Raw genomic sequence first — 24,922 nt, forward strand, 5'->3', positions numbered from 1 at the left:
GCCTGCCGAGATCCTAAGAGGCACGCTGTCGCGCCTGGGCTCAAATATGGACTAAAAGACTGGTGCCAGAGCCCTTCACCTTCGAGTATGGCATACATGCCCCTTCCCCTGCGTCTCGAAGACTTGCATCTGCTTACGGTGGCATGGCTGGATCGAGATACTTGCCTTCGAACAAAGATGGTGCTTGCCATGAGAGGAGAAGCTGTTTGTGTGAAAGAGAGAGTCCAGTCCAACTGTTCTCCATCACTGCCCCCTTGTCTTTGCCTTGTCGTCATGTCATCCTGACCTTCACCTGAGCAACGGGCAAGGCACAGCACTGCCCTTTCTCCGGATAGCTCCTATCTGCTCGGCTCTGCTGCTGTGTTTGTCACTTGTTACTGTTGAAGCGTCTTGGCACTGTTACAAACGGCTGCCTGCGCACAATTGTCCCGATTTTATGCGAAATCAACTTCTTCACCACCAAGCACAGTCCAATAGCGATTCCACACTGACCAGAACCAATTAGAGATCTTCTGAACGCGCTACAACTCCATCAAGATGTCTTCAGTCATGCCAGAGCTCTGGGGAATCAACGACGCGATCGCGCACGAGAACGACGAGGGTTCGTTTTGGTGGCAGCTTCGCAACCCAAACCCGATCATCGACAACTACTGGCAAGAGCAGTTGGCTATCAACGACCGTCCAGACTATCCAAACTACATCGTAAACCCGCTTCCAGGTCTCATCAAGCTGCCTGCTCGCTCCTCTGCAGGATATCACATCAATGGACTGCCGATCGAGAATAGGTTTGTCTGCGATCAGAACCCCGACAAGCAATACGTTCGCATCGGCAATATCGGCTTTCTTGAGGTCAACGAAGCTCTATTCGAGGCTATCTGTCCTGCAGACCTTGCTGGCCGTACCTGCTTCTACGACGAGATCGCGGTCTGGGATCCTGAGGCGAACAAGTGGCGTGGAGGTTGCCAGATGTTGAGACTTTGCAATGTAAGTCGATACCTTGTCCAAAGGTAATCCTAGCTGATCGTAATTGTAGCAACTGCGCAAGCATCCTCGTCCTGCTCCGCCATCATTGAGTCCACTGCAGTACATCAAGCACATTCCAGAGACTGGCCGTGATGCACTCCTGCGTATCAACCAAGGCGATCCAGAGACTCTCGCAAAGATCAAGCCAGCAAGTGAGGCTGATGCCAACTCTGTCCTACCTATTCTCGGCACTTTCAAAGATGCAATTTGGCCTGTACTCACCCACTCTGGCGTTGACGTCAATCACCCCGCCCTACAACTCAAGCTGCTGCCTTCTTCACGAAGTCGTTCCAACCTGCTTCACTGTTCTCTCACTTGTCAATCACGACACTCTCGGACCAGACTACATCGGCTACAAGCAACACGATGACGCGTACCCCATCGAAGCCTGTCTTTTCGGTCACGACTTCCAGGACGTGCGCATGCGCTCCGCTTCCCGAGCTTGGGAGCACAAGAAGCAGGCAGTAATGCTTGCTGTTCTAGGCAAGGCCGTTCGCACGCAGCGCGAGCGCAACGGCGACGTTTCCATTTGGGTTCGCGTCGATGGCGCACCAGAGGGCAAGTTCGTCTTCGACGGCAGCGTCAAGGCGCGTGAGAAGTGGGCTCCTGCTCACACTCTCGGCTGGTGCGAGGCCTGCAATCCGTCGCCGGCGATGCTGCAGGAGCAGCAGCGCAATGCTTACGTTGCTGCTGTTGCTGCCAGCGATGCAGCTTCTTCTTCAGTTTCTTCGCCTGTGATTTCTGCTCCTGTGGTTTCCGCCGCTGCTCCCGCCGCTGCTCCGGTTCCTGCTCTCCCTCTTGGTCCGGTTTCTCCCTCCTCTCCTCCTCTCACTCCCACCAGCACGGGCGTCAACTTCAACTTCGCGGCCGCCGCCGACGCCGCCGAAGTCCAGCTCGAGGCCTTCGTCGCCGACGAGGAGGAGGAGGCTCGCCTCGCCAGCGAGCTCACCACCGCGTGTCTCCTCGCGGAGACTGAGGAGGAGTTGGACCTCGAGTCCTTCGATGCTGGCGAGCTGACGCGTCAGGAGGTGTGCGCTCGCGCTGAAAAGCGTGAGAAGAAGATGGCGGCGATCGAGGAGGAGATGTGGTGGGCTCGTGGCGCGGATGAGGCGCTCGAGCATATAGATCGGGAGTATAGGGCGTGGGAGGCGGAGATGGAGCGAAGCCGTGGGAGGAGGAGCTGAATGGGGAGTTGTTGGCTGCGTGGAGAGAGAAGATGTAGAGCTGGAGCGCGAGCTCGCGGCGTTTTCTGCTGGTGATTCTGGTGGTGTTGCTGCTGGTGTTTTCGCTGGCGCTTTTGCTCCTGCTGGAGCTGGAATAGGAACTTCTTTTGAATTTTTAGTTTCTGGAAATGAAATTGAAAATTCATACTGACAGAGTCCTCCCTGGCGAGGAAATCCACGTGAACTTTTTCAGCTCACCGAAGCTCAAGTGAGGCTTATCTCAAAGCTATCAACGACACTACGTGATTGAATTCCAACAATCCATCCTGATGGAGCCCGCCCTGGTGGGAAAATCCACGTTGATTCTGCCCTACACATTGACGCTCAAGTGAGGCTCATCTCAAAACCGCCAACGGCACTACGTGATTACATTATCATGACCTTCGTTTTCATGCCCATTCGTATGCATCTGCTCATCACCACCCCCATCACCATCGACCAACACCTTAGCAGCCATTCCATTCGTCCCACCACCATCAGCACCAAGCCCCGGCATCCTCGCCTCCACCGTCCCATCCTCTGCCACAAACTCAAACCGATACCGACTCAAATAATGCGGAATCGCACTCAACTGCGGCCCATACCGCGGCGCATTATCATACAATTCAAACAACGGCACCGCCAACAACTTCATATTCTTCGGCACACTCAACAACTTCTTCTTGGGCAAGTGTATCAGATACAACTTCTTCAACTCCTTCGGCCGACTCACATGTGCCGGCAAGAACGGGTACAAAAACGTCTCGTGATTCGGCCGCCACCATTGCGCAACGCAGTCGCCGACGTCCCACTCCAAGTCCTCGTCTGACTGCGGCGTTGTGGGCGAGAGGCGCTCGTTGAGGCGGTTCTTAAAGCCAGTGATCTCGTCGTCGGTGGGGAGGAGGTAGTCGCCGGGGAGTTTAAAGAAAGCGTTGGCGATCTGGAGCATGAGGACGTGTGGGTGGTTGTGCTCGTGGCAGATTAGGAGGCTTCGGCGGTGCGCCGCATGCCGTGGTTGGCGTAGTCATTTTCGAGGCGGGCGAGGCGGGCGAGGACGCTGGGGTCTTCTTCGGGCTGGGTCTCTTTGGTGCCGAAGGTGTAGTTTGAGAGGGGATAGAGGCGGATGGAGGGGGTTGGCGGGCGGAGAAGGGGAGGGGTATGGTGGGACTACGACGGGGATCAGCTACGGCGACGCGTCTAAGAGGAGGCAGCGCGCGTGAGGCGGGTGGGAAGGCGCACTCACGGGACCGCGGATGTGTTTGGGTTGATCAGGGTAGTCATGGCTGAGGGCAGTTGCGACTCGACTCTGTGGTCAAGTCGAGTCGCAGCCTGACGTTGTTTGTGACCCTGCCTCAGGTCTCGCTCACAACGGTCAACATGCTGCGAGACGACCTGAATTCAGTCGTCGCGTAATCGTCGGCACGATCGTCAGATCTCGCAATAATTCAGGAACAGGGATTCTATGGACCCTCGTTTGGAGTGAGGTCGACTCAACGTTCAGGTACAAGGCCAATTCGAGGCTTGGCATAAGCGAGATCCCCTGAAAGTTCGTGTCCGTTCCCAATCCAACCTTCCGATGCAACTTCCTGATCTTCCAAAGGTCTTCATCTTACGATGCCTGAGGTGTCCATAGGCTTCGTGAAGACGCATTGCGATAGCGATTTCCCCTCGAGACATGGTTCGAGCGTGAGAAAGTCAGACGGGATTTCGCAACGGCCACAGTCCTCGATTAGAGAACTCGAGCTTCTATCAAGTCTCAAGTGAGCACGTTTGATCAAGATAAGTCGACAGATACCCGTCTTAATATACCTGCTCATCTTGCGAGATGGGTTCCGCTCAGGGGTGGCTCACTCTTTGTACCTACTTCGGGCAACCACACTACTGAATCAGGCGGACACTTCCCCGCCGAGACCCCGACCTTAGTCTCTATTGTCTCACTCTTTCCAGACGAACGATGCGACCACACACCTCCTGATTTCGGGTTTCCTGCACTGCCTCAGGCGCTTTCCTGCTCAGTACGAGTCCTGTCAGCAGCCCCGTGGATGAGCAGGTGGCTCACCGGCGGCTCTCTCGCGTACTAACAGCTGTCTCTACTATTGGCAAACTTTCTATTGGTAGTGAGACTTCCCCTTCCGCTCCCAGATGAAGCATGCGACTCGGCCGCGAGTTTGGGTCCAGGCACACGTTTACGATGGATATCGTACTCCGCTCCCACATGTTCGTACTTTGCTGTTTATGACAGGGCGGGAGCGCCTTCACGGTCAGCATTGATATATTTCGATTTCAACGGTTGGGCATTCTCCTTTGTCCCTCCTCTTCAGCACAAAACCTTTGCCTGATCCAGGCGTCCACTCTTTTTTTGAAGCCAGCTCGTTGACGCATTCGTTACCGTCGATCGAGCGCATCACATTCGCTTTTTCTTTACGTACATTATTGATTCGCAGTTATGGTTTGGTCTAATTTACTCGTTGTCGCCGCTGCCGCACTGCAGCTTGGCTCAGTCGTTGCTGAGCCGCCAGTACCGTCACTGCCGGCGGGTCCTGGGCCAGTCGCTCCGTCAGCCTCAGCTGGACCACCGCCAGTACCACCACCTCCACCAAAAGATACGCCTCCCAAAGACGATTCACCAAAAGATGTACCACCAACAGACGCGCCTGCTCCAGGCCCTGAGTCCGAGAAGCCACCACCGACAAGCGCACCATCGATCAATCCGACATTTCCACAACCATGGGACAAGCTCGAGGACATCATGTGTAGGTGCTCTGGTTAATAGTGTGGGTGTCGCCGCTAACATGTGCAGACCTCAACATGGGCTACAACGCCGAGGAACTCTCGCAGCCGTTCACTCCCTGCAGCACCGAGACCAATGGGTTCAATCCAGCTGCTGGCTTATTACGTGTCGCTTTCCACGACACGGCACAGTATGATGCTGCCGCGCGCGTTGGAGGGCTTGATGCTTCCATAGCCTTCGAACTCACGGGGGATTTGGGCAGAAGCAATGGTGGCCCTTTCGTCGTGAACTCTCTCACGTACCTCTCTCGCTACTACTCGGACCAGGTCTCCATGTCGGACTTGATCGCGGCGTCGGTCTACTCAGCTGTTCGTGGCTGTGGTGGCCCTATCGTCCCAGTTCGAGCCGGCCGCATCGACGCAACTCAAGCTGGTGCGCCTGGCGTTCCCAATGTGCTGGATAGCTTGGCAAGCATGACTGCCGGATTCAAGCGTATGGGATTCGACACCCAGGAAATGATCAAATTGACTGCTTGCGGCCACACTATGGGAGGCGTGCACCCTCAGCTGTTCGGGATCGCGAACCCAGAGAACAAGTCGGTCTTTCATTTTGACGCGACACCTGGCGGATATGATAACGCTGTGGTTGTCGACATCGTTCAGAACAAGTCTGTCGACCATCTCTTCACAACAGGGCTCGCCAATTCGGACAAAAAGATCTTTACTTCCGATAATGGCACCACCTTGGCTTCGCTTTTCAAAGCTGAAGTCTACCATCATGAATGTCAAGTCTTGCTGCAGAGAATGATTGAGCTGGTTCCTGGCAATGTTCAGCTCTCGGAGCCAATCGCACCATATGAGGTCAAGCCTGGCGTTGTGCAGTTGTCGTTGAGCACGGATGGCAAGGTTCTGGAGTTCTCTGGCGAGGTCCGCATCCGCACCACAACGCTTTCTTTGGACTCCATCATGAGCGTTGAGGTGATCTACTATGATGACGACGGCAAGGAGGTTGACTCGATCGCCACTGAACTCGTTGGTACTGCGAGCGGTCACGACGACACCTTTGCCTTCTTCGGCTGGGCGGCGGAGATCGATGCCAAAGCAGGAGTGTCGGCCTACACGGTTGTAATCACGTCTAAGGACGGCAAGGCTCTTACATACGACAACAATGGCCACAAATACGACGTTGAAGACGCTATCTTCATAGACCGCCCGTCAAGCCACATTGGCAAGGGTGACGCCCAAGGCAACGTCAAAGTCGAGATCGTCGTCGTCGTAAGCTCTGCCCTTTCCAAGTCTTGTTTGAACAGTACTGACCTTCGATGACACAGACGCGCGGCGAAGCCTCCTCTCCTACGCTGACCCTGACAGCCCAATCCAAACGCGATAACGACGACAACCCGCTCCCAGTTCTCTCGTCCACCAGCTACCCACTCAAGAAATCCTCCACTAACGGTGCCTTCACGATCTATGTTGTGACCTTCACACTCAAGAAATACCAGCTCATCGCCGGAACGTTTACAATCACCGCTACGGTCGACGGCAAGGAAGTCAAGCTGCCCTACAACAAGTTCATCGGCTTCAAAGGCCACCATCACCCAGGCGGTCATCCTGGTCATGGTAATGGTCCAGGTGGTAGTGGTCCAGGCGGGAATGGCACTATCCCTGGTGGCGACGGTCCCGGTAGCGATGGTCCTGGGAATGATGGCCCAGGCGGTGACGGTCCCGGAAGCGACGGTCCATGGACTGATAATCCTGGTGGCGATGGCTGGGGTGGTGAAGGCCCAGGTGATGGTCCTGACGGCAGACCACCTCCACCTCCGCCCAAGGCCTGCACGACTGAAGCGGCGCCGTGCGATGCGCAGCCGTGGGCGACCGACACCACTTGGGTGGTGCCGACGCCGAGCGTGCATACCAAGCCTTATGGCGGGTGGCCAACGGATACGCCTAACTCGCCGGGCAAGCCCGGTAGTGGTGGAAGTGGTAGTGGAAAGCCTGGTTCTGGACACGACGGGCACGGTAGCGGCTCACCTGGCAGCAGTGGCAGCGACGGCAACAGCGAGCCATGGACTGACAACGGTGACGACAGCTGTGAAGAAGGTGGCGAGTACACCTCGCCTGCCAAGTCAACGTGGATCGAATGGTCTCCCGCCCCAGCTCCTGCGACAAACACGCCCTATGCGCCGACTGCGCCGAAGCCGACGAGTACGACTGGAGGGCCGAAACCGACTGGGGTCGCGGTCTATACCGGTGGTGCTGGGGCGAATGCGGTGGTAGCATGCAGTGGGGTGTTTGTTGCGGCTGTGCTTGGATTGGCGGCGCTACTGTGAACAGGCATACTCCGGAAGGCGACTTTGGGACAGTCCTGACGACCAAACTACTAATACTGCATGAATTGGAGCGGCAGAAGGAGAGGGAGGAAGAAGTGTAGATAGTGTGTTACGAATCTGTCCCTATGTCCTGCATTCTTGTTTTCTCTTCGAATTGGGGAGCCGTCTTTCGAGACAGTGACCTATCTATTCTAATCCAGCTCATAATTTGTGCTCATATTCTTCTTCCGTTGTGGTTAGTGATCAGTGATGACCTTGCCCTGTTTTGAGCCAGGGTTTGGGCGTATCAAGCATTGCTTGGCTTTGTCCAACCGAAGGTACCTCCTTCCCTGGCAGAACGTGAACTTCTCTTCCTCTTTCCTCTGCAATACAGGGTCATGAACCAAGGCAGGCACGACCGGCCTATGCTTCCTACATAGGCTGCATCCGGCTACCACTTCATCTACACACCCCGCCGTATACCATAAATTCCCACTCCTACACGGTCTTCCGGGACTTCCATGTCCATCGCCATGTTCAACGACTCAAGCTAGATGTCGCTCAATGACAGCCTTGTGCAGAGTCTTCTGGCCCCTGACCTGGACTCTACCGGGGATGATCTGCGGTCTTTTTAGCACAATGGGGCATTGGGAGGACTTTGTTCTTACAACAATCTTTCAAGTGGCTCACGTTTGCCATAGAACAACAATGCCGTCAGACTGGCATAGATGGTCACCGCGGGGACATAGGTTGAGATATATTACGTGCTGTGCCTCTCAACTTTCTGTAACAGCTACTTGCACTGTCACAGCATCCGCTATCTCTGGCACCTCGCATGCGACTCAAGACGATGGCTTCGCTCAGTCAACAGCCGAAACCCGCAGACGATGAGTTGGAACGACACCTTGCTCTGGTGGGTAGATCCAATTCTTCTCCGCAGGGCGTACTGCAAGACACCAAGAAACGCCAGCTCTACTCCCTTACAACTGCGCCGCTTATCTCGCGAAAAGTGAAGCAACATGTCGCTACGAGTCTTGCCAGGAAAGGGGACCAAGATCTTCCGTTCGACATGTACGGTCTACTGGGTCTGCGTACAGCTACCTACGACAAAGACCGCGACATCGCCTCCCAGAACCCCATAAGCCCTCTTGATTATCCCTCCGGCCAGATCCAGACTCCGATGCAGGACGATCCTATTGCTGACAACCTGCTCTATTCCAACACATCAGCACCATGGTCTGCCTTCATTTGCGGTCAGCAAGGCGCAGGAAAGAGTTACACGATGTCTTGTCTCCTGGAGAATGCCCTCTTGCAAGGTCATGCGCTCGGCCGTAACGACAATCCACTCACAGGTCTGGTCTTTCACTATGACAAGCACGCAGCATACGAGTCCACACAAATTTGCGAAGCCGCATTTCTCTGCACCAAAGGCGTCAAGGTCGAGGTACTTGTATCTCCAACGAATTTCGCTGCTATGAAGAAGGAGTATCACAACTCTGAACGCTTCGGAGTTTCGAAGAAAGAGCTACCAAAAGTTCGGCCGCTTCTGTTCGACGACGCTATGCTTAGTGTCGACTACATGCTCAACTTGATGAACCAAGGCGATTCTGACAAGCTACCGCTCTACATGGCTACCGTTGTCGACGTGGTTCGAGAGATGAAGATGCTCGGTCAGACTTTCACCGTTGCCAGCTTCAAGACCCGGATGACTCAGCGAGGTATGAAGCCAGACCAGAAGGCGATGTTCGATCAGCGGATGGCATTGCTCGAGACCTTCATGTGGTCGTCAGCCAAGGCCGTAATCAGGAGTTTGGCGAACGGCGAGCGTGGCCTAAAGTCCACACCTGGGCAACTCACCATAGTCGACCTTAGCTGCAGCACCATAGGAGAGGCTGATGTCTGCACGTTCTACGAGATGTGTCTGTCAATGTTTCTGGCGAATCGAGAAAAGACCTCGAGTTTGCTCGTCGGCATCGATGAAGCGCACAAGGTATGTTCACAAACCCCTCCGATCATGCGGTCACCGCTGATTTCCTCGCTTAGTTCCTCACCGAGACACCTGAAGCGAAGCACTTGACCGAAGAACTCGTCCGTCTGATCCGCCAGCTGCGCCATCTCAAATCCCGCGTGCTCATTGCGACCCAGGAGCCTACTCTCGCGCCAGAGCTGATGGATCTCTGTGATGTCTCCATTATCCACCGTTTCCGCTCGCCAGCTTGGTTCAGTGCGATCAAGGATCATCTGGCTGGCCTGGTGTGGTCTGGTAGTGTTGGTGGCTCTGGCAACGGCAAGGAGGTGTTTGAGCGCATTGTAAGTCTCAAAGATGGGGAGGCATTGGTGTTTGCGAACGGCGCTGTGTTTGATCTCGATGAGGCAGTGCCAAGGAGGACTCTGATGGTTCCAATCCGTTCTACTCTGCTTCCGAGGAAGGCGATGGTGGTGCGGATCTTGACGACGAAGACGATACCCTAGCTGAATCTATGGCCGAGCTTGGACTTGATGATGAGCAGAGGCTGCAAAAGCAGGTCAATGCCTTGTCCAAGGTTCAGCCGCTCAACACCAAGTACATCAAGGTACAGATTCGTCAGCGGCTCACTACGGATGGTGGAAAGAGTCAGATGGCGAGTCGTTGAGATCAATCTGAGCTCTATGGCGTGCAGGAAGGGGCAGAATATCGAGCTCAGTGGCAGCGTTCTGGATAAGGCATGGGCTAGGGTGGGCTTCGCGGCGTAAACGCGCTGCCGTACGTCGTCAACAAGTGACAATCACTCCGAGGCAGTTACAGTGTCACCACATCAAACGAGTCATTTACCACAAAGCCCCAACTCCCTTGACTCACTCTGCCAAGACCTTGCTCTACTTAAACCCTTCGCCCACCCGCAACTTTTGTTTTTCCCTTCTTCATACTTACCTTGTGAGAGCGACCGCGATCAAGAAGGCGGTTTGCTTAAGGTGGTTCTCGCCATTGCACATCGGCGTTGGACTGCTTTACCAATATCCTTCGGGGTTTTGGCTTGCGCAATTTTTGTCTCGTTACAACTTTTCATCGATTGCTTCGCTGTGGCGAGGGATTGGGGAAGAGATCATAGCAATGTGAATGGTTTGACTTGCTGTTGGTGGTGACGACGTTCCTTGAGCAGTCTACTATGATTTCTGATATGAGATGTGGTGATCCTTCAAGCTTAAGCTGCCGTCGATGATGCGATCGCGGTATAGTGCGAGGAGCGTGCTTGAGTCGCGTGAGCCGTCCTCGACGCGTCGTCTTTTGGCGCCGACGCCGTCCTTCAGCCATCATGTGCATCTGCGCAACTGCAGGTTGCGCAGATGCGTGTCCCGAGCAGCCTCGCCTCTCGACACTCGACGATGCTACGATTCGCCATGACTGACAAAGCCGTGGTTCATGGCGCTGGGCGTTCAAGTAGGCCGCGGCGCTGCCATTTCCCCACAGTGAAGATGCGCCCCCGCCGGCGGAAAACTTTCGAGATTTTGTATAACATCAATTGTCCGCTGCAGAAGGCTACACATACCTCAGTGTGCCAGCTCATGCCGCGGTCATAATGGACATCGGTGAGGGAGGCGTCTGGCCGATCATTGCGGCGGACCATATTGATCGTCTTTTCACATTATGGCACGACCACCGAGTCCTGGTCGTCCCCGCGCTTTGTGCCGTGGTTGCAATTGTAGCCTACACATTGCGTAGGAAGAAGGAGACAGTCTCTCGACCGACCTCACCTGCTGCGGAAGAGAAGGCGGACTGGATCAAACATGATGCACGCGTAGGCGATGCCAAAGAGTCTGTTCGGATACTAAGCAAGAAGCCCACGAGACAGACTGCCGCAAGAGTTGTGTCTGGGAGAAAACCTCCCACCAAGACCAAGTCCACTTCAAAGAGCAGCGAGACTACCATAAAGCCGCTCATATTCTACTGTTCCTTGACGGGCACCACCGAAAGGCTGTCCAAAGAGGTCCTCGAGACCCTCACTACCCTAGGCAGTACAGACACCACAATCGCCCAACCAGAAGTTCATGACCTCTCATACATCGAACTCGACGACTACTTCATCTCAGGCCCTCGTCAGAGCCCGAAGGACAAACATGTCCGCTACTTCTACGTCCTGCTCGTACCCTCCTACGATATCGATACCATCATGACCAACTTCCTCGCTCACCTCGACGAAACACACAACGATTTCAGGATTGATACTGCGCCCTTGTCGTCTCTAGCAGGGTATTCGGTATTCGGCGTCGGCGACAGAGAGGGCTGGCCGAGTGAGGAGCAAGGTTTCTGCTCACAAGCAATAGAGGTAGACAAGTGGATGGCGAAGTTGACGCAGCGGAAGCGCGCGTACCCAATCGGCATGGGAGATGTCAAGAGCGATGTGAAGGAGGCTTTGGCTTCGTGGTGCGCTGGTCTGAGTAACACACTCGCTGAGCTTGCCACACGTGGCGACCTCGGTGAAGGAGTTCCCGGTAGCGGCGATGCAGTGGAGAGCGATGTGGAAGAGGACGCCGACTTCCCAGACAACAACCGCAAGAAGCGTCAGAAGGTCAGCGCGAGCATAGACGTCGAAGACGTTGGCGGAAGTGCTCGTGCCCCTCTAGCCATCGACTTCACTACCTCCTCCCAACCTGCCACCACCTCCACCACCTCAACCCTCAAGCCCATGGTCCCCAAATCCTCCCCAACCTACACCGCTCTGACCAAACAAGGCTACACCATCATCGGCACGCACTCCGGCGTCAAGATCTGCCGCTGGACCAAATCCGCCCTCCGCGCCCGCGGCTCCTGCTACAAGAACTCCTTCTACGGCATCGCTCCCACCTCTGCATGGAAACCACCCCGTCCTTATCCTGCAGCAACAAGTGCGTCTTCTGCTGGCGCCACGGCACCAACCCCGTATCCACGACTTGGCGATGGGAAGTCGATCCCCCGGATATGATCTTCGAGGGGGCCAAGCAAGGGCACTACCAGAAGATCAAGATGATGAAGGGCGTGCCTGGTGTCCGCGCGGAGCGGTTTCAGGAGGCGATGCGGATACGCCATTGCGCGTTGAGTTTGGTGGGGGAGCCGATTTTCTATCCGCATATTAATGAGTTTGTTGGGTTGCTGCACCGCGAGCAGATATCGAGCTTCTTGGTGTGTAATGCGCAGCACCCGCAGCAGCTGCAGGATCTGCAGAGGGTGACGCAGTTGTATGTCTCGATCGACGCGTCTAACAAGGAGAGTCTCCGCCGCATTGACCGGCCACTGCATCGGGATTTCTGGGAGCGATTTCAGTCGTGTTTGGAGATTCTAAGGACGAAGCGGTTCGAGCAGAGGACGGTGTTTCGGTTGACGCTGGTCAAGGGGTTTAATGTTGAGGACGAAGTCGCTGGGTATGCGAAGCTTATTGAGCAGGGGTTGCCTTGTTTCGTGGAGATCAAGGGGGTTACGTACTGTGGCACGAGTAGTGCGGCGGGCGCGGGGCTCACGATGGCGAACGTGCCGTTTTATGAGGAGGTGGTGCAGTTCACTAAGGCGCTGAACGCAGCTCTCGCTGCCAAAGCCAAGGAGGCTGGCAATGGCGATTTGGAATACGGTATAGCGGCAGAGCATGCGCACAGCTGCTGCATTTTGCTCGCTTCCAAGCGCTTTCGGACCAACGATCGCTGGCATACACGCATCGACTATGGGAAGTTCTTCGAGCTGCTGGAAAAGGAGAAGATGGAAGGTGTTGGCTTCAGACCGGAGGACTACTGTGCTGAGACGCCGGAGTGGGCGCTCTGGGGCAATGGCGGCTTCGACCCCAGGGACGTGCGTGTGGATAGGAAGGGCAGGCCTATTGATGCTGCTTGAACGATCGTTAGCATCGAACATAGAGCAGGAGTAAGCATATCAGCTTTTTTGCCCGTGCGGTCGCACAAGGCTAGGACTTCCATAAGTGCACAGATCTTCTATGGCAGAGGGTGATCAAGTCACCGTCACAGGTCTCTAGCGAGCTCGAAAGACTTTCAGAAACAATGTTCATGGTTTACGAAATTGAAGCGTCGGAGATATGCGGAGAACGCGTCTTCCAGTTTGAGGACGCGTTGTGTCAACCGGCGCGATTGTACTTCCATCATCCCAATCATCAATACACTGCCCGCTTTCACTTTATTCGTTGTTACTCTGAGTTGCAGGACAGATTGTTCTTGTTCGGAAAGCTACTCGAGGTGCCATTCTGCAGCGTCTTCTTGACATCGAACTCACTACATTCCATCACCGCACCCACAATCACCACCACTCCTGCTCACGACTACTGCCCCATTGACCCGTCCATCTACCAAGAGGACACCATCCGCATCATAGCATTGTCTGCCACGGCACATAATCGTAGAACTGCACCATCTACCGCACCACACCCAATCCACCCATTCACCACGCCCACCACCAACACCCCTACCCGCCACCAGCCACCCACCATGCCCGACTCGTCCACAACAACAGAAAGCGCTCTGAAATCCGCCCTCTGGCTACACACCGCGCACCTAGTTGACAGCCTCACCCTCGACATGGGGATCAACGCCACTCCACAGTTCAAAGCCAGCCTCATGGAACTCACGTACGCCCAGATCGTGTCCGCAGGAGGTGACATTGAGGCGTTCGCAAAGCACGCGGGTAGGAAGGTCGTTAAGGTGGAGGATGTGGTCATGTTGGGAAGGCGGAATGAGGGACTCAAGGAGGTTTTGGAGGGGGAAGTGAGGGAGCTTAGGGCGACGAAGTGAGGGGACGGCGAGCGGAGTGAGCGATTTCCTGGTCGCGCCGCAGACGAGTAAGGAAGGTGAGCGAAGCTGTCGGCATCAACGTGGAGAGCGGAGCGAAATGTGTGACGCCCCCGGTGCGTTGCGTTCGCGCAGCTGAGCGGCATCGAGATGGGTGGAAGACGCTATCAGAAGCCGCGGAGAGGCACTATTGAACCTGTCACGCCCCTTTACAGTTGATGGAACGAGCGCCGCAGCGCTGAACAACCAAGACTCGAGCGACAGCACCGATAGCTCCTTAAGACACTTTGTTCAGCAATGAGGGACAGCCACGACCACCACATCATCGGACTTGCAACATGATGACGAATTGTTTCAGCATGTATAAATGAATCAACATACATGTACACTGCCACCCACGGCCATCAGATTCAGCACCAGGCCTTGCAGCCTCTTCAGCAGACCACTCCACCAAGCTGATCATTCCCTGGACACAAGCTCGTTCCCTGAGGACTTGAACCTATAACTCATCCTCGACATCCTCACCTCGAGAAAAGTACGCCGCTATTCCTGCCTCATGACTTCTTCGTACTCCCAGCAACATCTACGAGAATCTTGACATGATTCTCCTTGTCGTCGATCAGAGTATGAAAGCCTTCCTCGACGACTTCGTCCAGCTTGATCTTTTTGGTGATCATGCCTTCGGGTTTCATTCGGCCTGTGACGAGTTGGGGCATCAGCAAGGTTGCTCTAGGAGATAGTTGATGAAGCATGAGGGTCGAGGATCACTTTTCAAGTTTGCTTCGAGCCCGAGTCGAAGGAGAACTGGAAGGGATGCAAACATACCGCTTGAAATAGCCTCCAGCACAGCTTCAAAGTCTCCGAGAGAATACGTTGCTCTGTGCGTTCGAGAAGTCAGCATGCTGGCCTGAAACAACGAAGTCGAAGCGAGGAACAATGATCCCGTCCCAGCCCAGGAACAAGACCCAACACCCCAAAAGAACTCGCAGGAGGAGAAGAAAAGGAAGACTCACACGCCCATATACCCCCTCTCCCGAAACACAATTTCATTCATCTGCAATTGCGCCCTCTTCTCCCACACCGCAATATTCACCAACGTGCCCCTCGCCTTCAGCGCCTTAAAGGCCGTGTCCACCGCAACCTGCACACCCGCGGCGTCAAAGCCACGTCCGCGCCCAAACCGCCTGTCAGTTCTTCGACGCGCGCAACAATGTCTTCCTTGACCGGGTCCACGACATGCGTCGCGCCAAACTGCTTCGCAAATTGTCGCCGCTTCCCGGAGACTTCGCTCACGATGATGTTGTCGCAGCCTCGGCCGACGAGGGCTTGCACGACCGCTAACCCGATCGGCCCACCACCTAGCACGAGCGCCGCATCCCCCTTCTTCCACGGACTGATATCAACAGCGTGCCAGCCTACGGCCAACGGCTCAATGAGGGCGCCGACTTCCAAACTCACATTCTCCGGCAGCTTCTTGACACAACTCTCAGGGACGGCCATCAACTCGCTCAAGCCGCCACCCCAACCACTCAACCCAACAAATCCATTCTTATCACAGCAGTTGTGCAGGCCCCTCTTACAGCTCCGACAATCATCATCGTAGATGATCGGCTGCACACAAACCCGGTCACCCTTCTTCACGCCCTTGACTTGGTCACCGACGTCCTCCACGATACCGGAGAATTCGTGGCCGAGAGTCAGAGGCAGGGTTTCGCCCGTGATGGGGTGGGGGTTTTCGGACGGGATCAGGTTGGCGCCGCCCAGGTACTCGTGCAGGTCGGAGCCGCAGATGCCGCAGAAGGCGGGGCGGATGAGGACGTGGGAGGGTGTGGTGAGTTTGGGGATGGGGATGGATTCCAGGCGGATGTCCTTTTGGCCGTGGAAGCGGACGGCGGGCATTATTGAGTTGGTGGCCATGGTTGTGATTTGGGGGGGTTGGCGACGTTGGATTGGCTTTGGACGTGTTCAGTGTTTTCTGAAGGTGGTTTCTGCTCTTGGGGTTGAGGGTTGTGGGTTCGTGAGCTCGTCACTGGTATAGGCAGATCCCGGACTACTGGACTTCTAGTGTTGTGCGGTCTCTTTGGCAGGTCGTGGTCTTAGCTAAAAGGCGTCTGCAAGAGCACTGGGAGGAGAGCGTGATTTGCACGGGTTCTATGCAGCACTTGTCGAGCCCGAGATGCAGAACGGTATGATCAGTAGTGTCGTTGCTGGGGCGAAGCAAGTCAGAGTTATTGGAGTATTGCCTCGACTAAGGGTTGAGGTTAGCAGAGCCGGGAGAGGTTGAAGTGAGGTCTTTGTTAGTATACATTATAGAATTCTACGACCCCTCTATGACAACATGTGTTCACATCGTGTCAGTCCTCCATGAGAGGAGGGGAAAGCTCGTGGCTACGTTTGGTGGAGCTCGGTGACACACTCGGAATTCCTCCAGAATGCGGGGGTGCCGAGTCGGAATGGTGATTTTCGGTACGTTCTTCTGGGGACATGGTGTAGTTGCCTAAGATGCACGCACAATCAAGTAACGACTGGTGTTGGAAGATGGTGAGGATTGTAAATGGGGAATGGTAAGACTGCACGTAAGTGAAGAGTTGGCAGACTACTGCTTGTACCGATGTAGGAGGGTCAAGCACCTATGTCAACCGGTCTCGTGAGAATATATCTGCTGGTGGGACCAGCCCGACATACAACATACCTTTCAAGACTGGGTACGAGAGCCTTCCGACAGCTTAAGATCTACGTACATGACAACTTGAATGACCGTTCGAATTCCCCACACCGAAAAGCGCTGTCCCGGTGCCCAAGTTGATGCTCTTCAAGCCTTCACAACCTAATGCCGCGCATATCTGAAAGTCCTCAGTCTGCAATCATCCCAAACCAGTTCAAGAGATCTTGCAAACACTCCCTCGCCAGTCGGACATATACTCGGTCCTGCGGCGTCGGACGAACCTGCGTCCTGTGCTGCTCACACCATAGTTGCGTGTCCGGACCATTGGCACACGACTGACACCGGAGGATGTGGTCCGTCGGTTTCGGGACTTCATTTGTCTCCCAGTCGTCCATCTTCATGTCGTCTCCTGCCTTGCCGCTGACATCTCCGTTGCCCGATGGCATAGAGGCACCAGAGTCTCCACTTTCAACCGGGTTCTGATCCTGACTGTCATGTTCGTCGACAATGACCCAACAGCTCGGAAAGCGAACGCACAGAATCCTGACTCTGTCATCGAAACCTGCGTCTGCATATCGAACGAGTTGAGCCGAGAACATTCGTATGCATTTCCCTTCGCATTCGCCTCTTACAGCCGCACAAAGTCCTATAGCGAAGCTATGTAGATCGATTCCTTTCGTCGTATGTCCGTTGCGGAACAGAAATTCGGCGATCTCGTCAATCAGCCGGAAGCACTCCTCCATCAATGGGTTGCCGGCCACGCAGATGTGTCTTTCACCTAGCCACTCCACGGCAAAATTGACGCACTGCCGTAGGGCGCGTCCTGCGCCGGTCTGATCGCCTCGTGAGGACAGAAGATGCGCTTTGCGGCGCAGATAGCAGAGGACGGGAGCTCGCATGGTCTTGGGCACCGGCCCAGGGCTGATGAGTCCTTGGAAGACTGGTCTGACGTGATTGACGAACTGATTATGCGCTTGATCGAAGCGGCGCAACTGCAGAAGCTTTTCGAAGTGCTTGAGATTGACGTATGCACTGATCTTGTGTTCCCTACCTAAGCGCTTTGAGAACAGTTGGCAGAATTGTGAGCAGAAGAAAAGGAGTTGCTCCATGGAGACATCGTCTTGCGCCGTAGTCTGCACAAATTGGCACAGGGCTGTGATGGGGTGGTTGGGCCAAGTGCTTCGAGTGCAGTTCTGACCGCGAGCGAGCTCACGTATCCGCTCATGCCTCGCTGGGACTCGAACTTCAACTCGACGAAGGCGTCCAGGAAACAGCTGGCAAAGGCAGGATGGTGAGTCACCACCAGGTGCTGAAGAGCATGAGATGCGGAACTCAAAAGTGCTGAAGCAAGCTTTGGTCGGCCATTGCGAAGTAATGCCATCGCTCGAGCGTAGTTCTGGTTCAGCAGGGAGGGATGCTGCCTAATTGCCAGGTCGAAAGCTGGGTTGATTGCGGCCTCATTAGGTGGGAAGAGGTCGACGGAGCTGAAGAAGTTGTCGAGATGCTCGACGCTGAATAGTCTGGTCTCGAGATAGTTCGACAGCATGATGAAAGCCTTCGTTCCATTGTATATCGACAAGGCTGTGTCGCTGACGGTATGTGGAATGGACAGGTCCAAGTCCCCGAACGGTGCATCAGGAAACTCTTCCAGAGCTGTTATAGACGCCGCTACAGTGTCTGACAGATCACTTGCAGCGAGTGACTCAATGCTGCCAACTGTGATGGTGCTATCCCTGCGACGTCGTTGAGCCTCTTCCCAGACTTGGGCGGGAGAGAAGCTTGCTGAACCTTTGCCTTGAAGGACTTTGATTTCATGTGTCTATCCAATCGGGACTGCTGTACAGGTCTGCCAAAGATGGTGTCTTGATCCTCGTTGGCCAGATACTCGATGATATGCTCGTCTCTCCAGTTCTTCGGTATGTTCCATTTGTCCTTGGAGAAGCGGCCTTTGTACATACGCTCCGAGGCAATGCTGAAGACCATGTTGTCAGTATCTTGGCTAGAGAGGAATGTCTAAATCACTACGGCTCGTGATTGTCACCGGCCAACGTGATCGTAGACATGTATGTTGAGGGACTTACAAACCATACTCCGTCTCCATCCGCTGCTTGACCACTGGCAGAGACAAATTTAGATCACGATATAGCTCGACGATGATCGGCTTATAATTCTCCCAGTCGACTGCAAGAGGCGGGTTATTAGGTGCTGGCAACTTCGTGGTGGGGGTCGAGCATCGAGATGGTGGGAACCATGAGCTTCCTGTAGGACTATCCGCCATCGTAAAATCAAAGGTTGTATCGAACGGCGACGCGGGGGTCGCATAGAGTTGAGGAGCAAGTGCCATGAGCCTTGCCGTCGAGTTGAGTATTCAAGGCCTGATAGGTCAATGCCGTCTGCATTTTCCAGAGGTGATGGAATGTGTGTTTCGATGTCGAGAGAACTGAGAAAAAGAAAGCACTTCAGCGGGATGTACCCATTTCTATACTATGGCATAGTCCAGACGGGCTGAGGTACTTTGTCGGTTGGCTCGGATAACCAGGCGTTTCAATCGATAAGGTCGACGCCAGCGGAAAGCCAGACAGAGACCTGCCAAGGCGCGGACAACAACAAGAGAGCGGTACCTTTGGTAAGGCAACAAGCCGAGGTGCTTAGGTAGGAGAGGGCTGGAAGTGGCAGATACCAATGGTAGTGCGACTCATTACGTTTGCTTGGTACTTTCGTCCGTCTCTTTTTGGGAGGCCTTTGGCACGACACCAGCGGGCTGGGTCGTGTGGTTGGCTTGGTCCGAGCCGGGTCGTACCTGAACGCGTGAGCCTAAACTCATCAGGCTGGCGGCGGGGTCGCGGCCGGCTGGCACTGCTGCTTGGGGGCGCTTAGGCTGTTTCGAGGTGTACATCTTCCTTTCAGCTTGCTTTGATGGACAATAAGCAGATACACGATTTCAGAAGGTACGCGAGCAAGATGCTGATGCCGCATTGAAAGGCGAGATGGTGAGCTTGATTGGAAGGCCGACTATGATAGAGATGCCGATCGCACCTGCACTGGTTTGTTGCCCCTCCCATTCATGACGTCGGAGACTACACGTCGGTGGCTTCCAGAACTTGAATTGTATGTTTATCGCAGAAGCATGCAGTTCGACAGTGAACTGCGAAATGCCTTTGCTGCGTTGATCACGACTCTCGACATGGCTGCCGTGAGAGTGATCATCGCAGGCATTATGGCAGCAGCCCCAGACGCCAGATTGATGTGATAGAGCTTCTCACTATCGACCGCACCCTCTTCTACACCATGATGGCACGTTCCCGCCTCATACTCCTGCTGGTTTCCATTTTTGGCCATGTCATACATGCTCAGCTACTTCCTATAGCCTTCTGCTCCCCAGAGAATGTCGCGGCCACGGGTCCAAGTATGTTGTTCTTCCACAGTCGTGTCGACGCAGGAGTGCTTACTGTACAACTTTAGCGCAAAGCGTTTTCATGTCCAACGGCCTGTGCCAGACACAGTGTGTAGCAGAGTACGCATATGCCGTGATTATCGGCCGGAATTGTTATTGTTCGAATGATGTCCCAGCGAGACAAGTCGACACGGAGGATTGCCATGATCCATGTCCTGGGTACCCGCCAGATTACTGTGGCAATGCCACAGCGGGGTATTATGCGTACTTCAATCTAGGAAGAGCGGCTTCTGCAACCGTGCAGCTTTCGACGGCCTCGAGATCTCTCGGATCGCTGGTATTTGGTTCGGTGACCACTATCTCGTCCGCGGCACCGTCGACGAGCGCGCCTACAAGCACGTCGACAGATACCAGTTCCAGTATCCTGGCGATCCAACAGTACATCCAGTCGGCGTTGTCGACTCAGTCCGGTCCAGACGCCACGGATGCGTGCTTTCTGAACGCAGGCAACACTCGCTATACCTCTCCTTCGTGGTATCAAAATGCTCCTACTGAGGTGCAGAGCTACTTCTCGTCCACACACCAGGACAGTTCGGCTACATGTGCGTCTCTCGCAGAGACCCTATTTGCAAACAATACGCGTCATGGCTTGTCGAAAGGTGCCTTGGCTGGCATCATTGTCGGGTCCGTACTGGGAGCGCTACTCCTCGCTGCTTTGGCCATTTTACTCTGTCTGTGCCTCCGGCGGCGCAAACGGCGATCGGCTGAGCGGGACAGCATGGACGAGAAGATGAGTGAGAGCCACAAGGGAGTGGCAGCCGCTGCCATGCCCACGCAGTTCGATAATGAGCACAGCTCCGAACACGATTTTGACGACCACATGGCTGTACATGACACTATTGTCCACCATGGCCCAACATACCATACGGAGACAACAATCACGCCCTCTACGGCAGCCACAGTAACCACCGAACACCGACCGAGCTCGCCATTCTTTGGGTCGCCAGCCAGTCGCACGGCTGTGGCTGCGGCTGCGTTGGCATGGGCCAGAGAGAACGAGCATGGTTCGTCCCCTCCTCGGGCTCCAGCACACGTTGAGAACAGTGCTACCGAGTCTGGAGCATCGTCCGTGTACGAGACGCCATTCGAGGCACCTCAGCAACAACATATGTTCTCACCTACCCACAATGGCCACCAGACCACAAGGCCAGAACCACCTGCACGCACAAATACCGCGCAGGATTCATATATCCTCCATCAGCAAAGCCCCTACCCAGCTCCTCCTGCGTCTGAACTTCCTGCAGCGACGCACAACGAACAGACTATCCCGCGAAAGCCCGTTGGCATCCTAAAGAACAGCATTAATGACTATGATAGCAACGGCAGACGACGACGAGACTCGGAGAAGTATACGTTCTATAACGACGACCAAGGAGATGACGACGAGCATACGTTCCACGCGCGATGACACATTATGGTAATGAACGACGTATGTAATGCTGCAGGACGTATATATGTATATATGGCTGGCTTCCGAGAATAGAATGCTTCAGTATCTACCGACAGAAGCCTCAACACAATGCCTCACGCTGTTGCCTTGCAATTGTTGGCAGGTAAGGTCATGCCAGGTGTTTTCTTCTTGCGGGACTTTGAGCATGGTGTGAGCTCAGCTGGACCCGAGTCTTGTCTTTCTGGCCACGTTGCTCATATACATGAGGCGATATCCCACCCCAGTTTTTCGAGTCTGCTGCTGACTATTCCTGCTAACATCTTAACCGCCACCATGTCCAAGTTCCTTCCGCGCCAGGCAACCAGAGACGCGACAGTGACAATGGACCGAACCTCAGAAAGTATCCTAGAGAAGGGTCTTGGCCTGATGACCAGGCCCACGCCTGCCAACGAGGACTCACCAGGAGCCCTTGAGAAGGCCGCAGACGTTAGCTTGCTGCTCTATGGTCTGACCACCGGCCTCCACTACTGGAAGCGCGCCCATCCACCCGGTGAGACCAAGTCACGCTTCGACACGGTAGTCGGAATCATTGCTACCATTGCCAGCGGTATCGGGCTCGCCGCCATGTTTCTCGGCGAGATTGTTCGGATCTGGTCAGGTCAAAGAACGCCTCGGCGAGAATGAGTCGCTCGTACGCACGATGATCTATGCGCAAAGTCTGCTTCGTCTCCCTACAATAATCTGCATCTGTCAAGGTTGCGCGACGTGTACTTCGTTGTGTCTTGGACACATGACAACCAAACTTGTTCCAGCCTCAGCCACGATCTAGTTTCAGCTTGGCCCGAATTTTCACTCTCTGGCTACTAGGCCACTTCAATAACAGCATCCTGCCTAAATTATTCGAGGGTGTCACTACGCTGCAGTCCTGCCGGGACAACAGTACCCAAACCGCCATCATCTCAGTGATGTTTCAGCGGCTAGATACTCGAGACGCGACAATCATGATGGAACGACCTGCCACTAGCTCAGAGGAGAGCACACCGGTTGCTGGACCTGACAGCACTCTGGAAAAGCACGTGTCTAACGAAAACAAAATATATCTTGAACTCACCATCATCGCCAGAAATATGAATGCGACAACGCCATTAGAATATAGTGTCCACGGTGCGACCGAAAGTGCCACCACCATGCACAAGAACGAGCTCGAATCAAACAGCACATCTCCGATAGCCAGGCCCAACAACAATGCGTCCAAAATCGCAACACCAAAGTCCACGTGGATAATGTTGTTCATCGTCATATGCATCTTGGCATTTCCCATCATCTCCGCCATGCATCATTCTGGACTTCTGCCCACATCGCCCAGTCGCAGTGGTAATCCAGCACGACCAATCTTCGGCATCAGCCTCCCATTACCCTTGTTGGTGATCTGGCCGAGCGCTACGGCCGCGGCGTAGGATATGGGCAGGAGCAAGCCAAACAGGAGCAAGCGAAGAAAGAGCGCGGAACGAACAAGCAGAAGGGACCCGACCTGCCCTGCTACCATTGTAAGGCGCGCCTACAATCTGACGAGAAACGCTATCGTGAGTACCTAACGACCCGGATCGCTGGCTATCGCCCCGCGAAGAACCACGATCGACTGATTACTTTACAGGCTGCGTACAATACGGTTATGGGCTCTGTCCAGCGTGTTATCGCAACAAGAAAGTTATGGCGATGCGGCCACAGTCATACTGTAGCTACATGGAAGAGAACTGAGGTGATCGGGGTAGACAAAGTCTTCCCTATGGTTGTCAGCTCAGCTGAGAGGTTTGATCCCAGGCGCTCGTCGGATTGATCGAATGGGCCACCTGGCCAGTACCACACATAGAAAAGTCACTGTTCGTGATTACCTTTCCAGGTCAGACGGATATCCTTCCGCTTGCACAACAATCTCTTGACCGTTCAATTTCGCCGCACTATACCGTCCTAACGATAGATCGACGCCGTGGCCACGACATCTGCAAAGAAGACCGCAAATATGGCGACGAAAAGCACAGCCACCGTTTCTCCTAATGATGTTCTGAGTCCAGACAACTCTGACAACGAAGCCACCCATTTGAAGCACCTGACCACGTACGAGAAGATCAAGTTAGCACGGCCCGGGCCCTGTCTCACAGTCATGAGCATCCTGATCGCGACTATCTGTACGGGCCTCACGATGCGGCAAGGTATCGACACATACCAAATGGGCCTCATCTATATCGGAGGCATCCTGGCGACGTTTGTTGGCACCACACTGGCCCAGATCTACGCTCGTGTCGTTACCGACAGCCAGTACGCTCGTATCATCACCGACAGCAGGAGAAAGCCCAGCAGAACTTTGGAGTTCCTGGGTGTAACGACTGCCATCTGGCAAAGCTCTGGCGGGTTCGCGGGCACGCTCCACGCAGAGATCGCCTCTACGATGCCTCAGCCTGTTAATCTAGGTTTGGCTTGTCGACCCGAGCGGCTGAACTGGACACCTGGCGAGTACCTTCAAACGCAACACATAAGGCACCATTAATAAGAATCCCCTTTCACTCCTGCCTTATGTCCCCCTACCCAACAATAGATCGACTCTTCACCTTCACCGCTTTGCACTCCCGATGACGTACCGACACTAGGGCCATGGTACGCGTACAACAACCCGCAAATATGGCGACGAGAAGCCCAACCACAAGCATTCCTGAGGACAGTCAGGACCCAGCCGACGCCCCCAAGGAGGCCTCCGACCCAGACCACCTTTCCACCTACGACAAGATCAAGTCAGCAGTCCCCGCCCCACAACTCACACTCAAGGTCTTCCTGATCTCAACACTCTGCGCATACCTATTCATTCCCCCAACAACCGAACTCTACCACGTAATACTCGTCCTCATAGGAGGTATGCTCGCGACGCTCTCCCTCACGTTCCTAGCCGAGATCTACGCTCGTAGCGTCCGTGACGACGAAGAGGCAGCCCAGAAAGACTTAGAAGCTCAACGTCATAACGCGGAGCTACTCGACCGGGCTGATAGGGCTTGTTGGCAGTGTTGGAGGCGCATCAAGCCGAGTGAGGGTCGCTATCGTATGTATACCCCAAGCTGATCCCGTGCCTAATGATCACTGTCATGTGGTACTCACCGACTGAATGCTTACCGAACTACTGTACAGGTTGCGTGATACATCGCGTCGACATGTGCATGACCTGCTATAACGACTATGCTTCGGCTGAGTGGAACAAGCACTGTCGGTTCGTGCAGGTGTCAGTCGTTGCAGAAGGCAACCGAGCCCAGGAGATGTCGGACCTATGATACATCGTGGACGACAAGCTATGGCTAGCAGCTTGATGGCCTGGGAAGCTAACACGGAATGTACATGGTATGCTGCGCGGAGGCGAAACATGTT

At 54.6% G+C, this 24,922-nt stretch overlaps 14 protein-coding genes across 14 annotated transcripts; 10 read left to right on the forward strand and 4 right to left on the reverse strand.

Annotated features, from left to right (window-relative positions):
* Positions 1–537: 537 nt before the first annotated feature.
* AB675_4703 (uncharacterized protein) lies at positions 538–2,207 on the forward strand (the record flags this gene model as incomplete). Its single annotated transcript, XM_018144862.1, has 3 exons — positions 538–984; positions 1,034–1,310; positions 1,366–2,207. The coding sequence occupies 3 exons, from the start codon at positions 538–540 to the stop codon at positions 2,205–2,207; spliced, it is 1,566 nt and encodes a 521-aa protein (XP_017998926.1).
* A 397-nt stretch (positions 2,208–2,604) lies between these two features.
* On the reverse strand, positions 2,605–3,174 carry AB675_4704 (Pre-mRNA cleavage factor Im 25 kDa subunit 2; the record flags this gene model as incomplete). Its single annotated transcript, XM_018144863.1, has 1 exon — positions 2,605–3,174. The coding sequence occupies one exon, from the start codon at positions 3,172–3,174 to the stop codon at positions 2,605–2,607; it is 570 nt and encodes a 189-aa protein (XP_017998967.1).
* Positions 3,175–3,206: 32 nt separating this feature from the next.
* On the reverse strand, positions 3,207–3,506 carry AB675_4705 (uncharacterized protein; the record flags this gene model as incomplete). Its single annotated transcript, XM_018144864.1, has 2 exons — positions 3,207–3,392; positions 3,474–3,506. 2 exons carry the CDS (start codon positions 3,504–3,506, stop codon positions 3,207–3,209), a joined length of 219 nt encoding a protein of 72 aa, XP_017999147.1.
* A 1,165-nt stretch (positions 3,507–4,671) lies between these two features.
* AB675_4706 (uncharacterized protein) lies at positions 4,672–7,285 on the forward strand (the record flags this gene model as incomplete). Its single annotated transcript, XM_018144865.1, has 3 exons — positions 4,672–4,978; positions 5,026–6,230; positions 6,287–7,285. 3 exons carry the CDS (start codon positions 4,672–4,674, stop codon positions 7,283–7,285), a joined length of 2,511 nt encoding a protein of 836 aa, XP_017998898.1.
* Positions 7,286–8,114: 829 nt separating this feature from the next.
* On the forward strand, positions 8,115–9,897 carry AB675_4707 (uncharacterized protein; the record flags this gene model as incomplete). Its single annotated transcript, XM_018144866.1, has 3 exons — positions 8,115–9,254; positions 9,308–9,574; positions 9,649–9,897. The coding sequence occupies 3 exons, from the start codon at positions 8,115–8,117 to the stop codon at positions 9,895–9,897; spliced, it is 1,656 nt and encodes a 551-aa protein (XP_017999072.1).
* A 924-nt stretch (positions 9,898–10,821) lies between these two features.
* On the forward strand, positions 10,822–12,204 carry AB675_4708 (S-adenosyl-L-methionine-dependent tRNA 4-demethylwyosine synthase; the record flags this gene model as incomplete). The annotated part of the gene is made up of 1 exon (XM_018144867.1): positions 10,822–12,204. One exon carries the CDS (start codon positions 10,822–10,824, stop codon positions 12,202–12,204), a length of 1,383 nt encoding a protein of 460 aa, XP_017999074.1.
* A 41-nt stretch (positions 12,205–12,245) lies between these two features.
* On the forward strand, positions 12,246–13,100 carry AB675_4709 (S-adenosyl-L-methionine-dependent tRNA 4-demethylwyosine synthase; the record flags this gene model as incomplete). The annotated part of the gene is made up of 1 exon (XM_018144868.1): positions 12,246–13,100. One exon carries the CDS (start codon positions 12,246–12,248, stop codon positions 13,098–13,100), a length of 855 nt encoding a protein of 284 aa, XP_017998999.1.
* A 164-nt stretch (positions 13,101–13,264) lies between these two features.
* Positions 13,265–14,008, forward strand: AB675_4710 (uncharacterized protein; the record flags this gene model as incomplete). The annotated part of the gene is made up of 1 exon (XM_018144870.1): positions 13,265–14,008. One exon carries the CDS (start codon positions 13,265–13,267, stop codon positions 14,006–14,008), a length of 744 nt encoding a protein of 247 aa, XP_017998891.1.
* A 551-nt stretch (positions 14,009–14,559) lies between these two features.
* On the reverse strand, positions 14,560–15,922 carry AB675_4711 ((R,R)-butanediol dehydrogenase; the record flags this gene model as incomplete). Its single annotated transcript, XM_018144871.1, has 4 exons — positions 14,560–14,702; positions 14,831–14,883; positions 15,019–15,122; positions 15,173–15,922. 4 exons carry the CDS (start codon positions 15,920–15,922, stop codon positions 14,560–14,562), a joined length of 1,050 nt encoding a protein of 349 aa, XP_017999141.1.
* A 936-nt stretch (positions 15,923–16,858) lies between these two features.
* AB675_4712 (uncharacterized protein) lies at positions 16,859–18,948 on the reverse strand (the record flags this gene model as incomplete). Its single annotated transcript, XM_018144872.1, has 4 exons — positions 16,859–17,803; positions 17,884–18,489; positions 18,513–18,642; positions 18,752–18,948. The coding sequence occupies 4 exons, from the start codon at positions 18,946–18,948 to the stop codon at positions 16,859–16,861; spliced, it is 1,878 nt and encodes a 625-aa protein (XP_017998961.1).
* A 1,198-nt stretch (positions 18,949–20,146) lies between these two features.
* On the forward strand, positions 20,147–21,532 carry AB675_4713 (uncharacterized protein; the record flags this gene model as incomplete). Its single annotated transcript, XM_018144873.1, has 1 exon — positions 20,147–21,532. One exon carries the CDS (start codon positions 20,147–20,149, stop codon positions 21,530–21,532), a length of 1,386 nt encoding a protein of 461 aa, XP_017998918.1.
* A 315-nt stretch (positions 21,533–21,847) lies between these two features.
* On the forward strand, positions 21,848–22,198 carry AB675_4714 (uncharacterized protein; the record flags this gene model as incomplete). The annotated part of the gene is made up of 1 exon (XM_018144874.1): positions 21,848–22,198. One exon carries the CDS (start codon positions 21,848–21,850, stop codon positions 22,196–22,198), a length of 351 nt encoding a protein of 116 aa, XP_017999030.1.
* A 1,336-nt stretch (positions 22,199–23,534) lies between these two features.
* AB675_4715 (uncharacterized protein) lies at positions 23,535–24,059 on the forward strand (the record flags this gene model as incomplete). Its single annotated transcript, XM_018144875.1, has 1 exon — positions 23,535–24,059. One exon carries the CDS (start codon positions 23,535–23,537, stop codon positions 24,057–24,059), a length of 525 nt encoding a protein of 174 aa, XP_017998992.1.
* A 131-nt stretch (positions 24,060–24,190) lies between these two features.
* Positions 24,191–24,622, forward strand: AB675_4716 (uncharacterized protein; the record flags this gene model as incomplete). The annotated part of the gene is made up of 1 exon (XM_018144876.1): positions 24,191–24,622. One exon carries the CDS (start codon positions 24,191–24,193, stop codon positions 24,620–24,622), a length of 432 nt encoding a protein of 143 aa, XP_017999106.1.
* Positions 24,623–24,922: the final 300 nt, after the last annotated feature.

This window comes from Cyphellophora attinorum (genome assembly GCF_001299255.1).
Source record: "Cyphellophora attinorum strain CBS 131958 chromosome Unknown Contig16, whole genome shotgun sequence".
In the NCBI taxonomy this organism is placed as follows: domain Eukaryota; kingdom Fungi; phylum Ascomycota; class Eurotiomycetes; order Chaetothyriales; family Cyphellophoraceae; genus Cyphellophora; species Cyphellophora attinorum.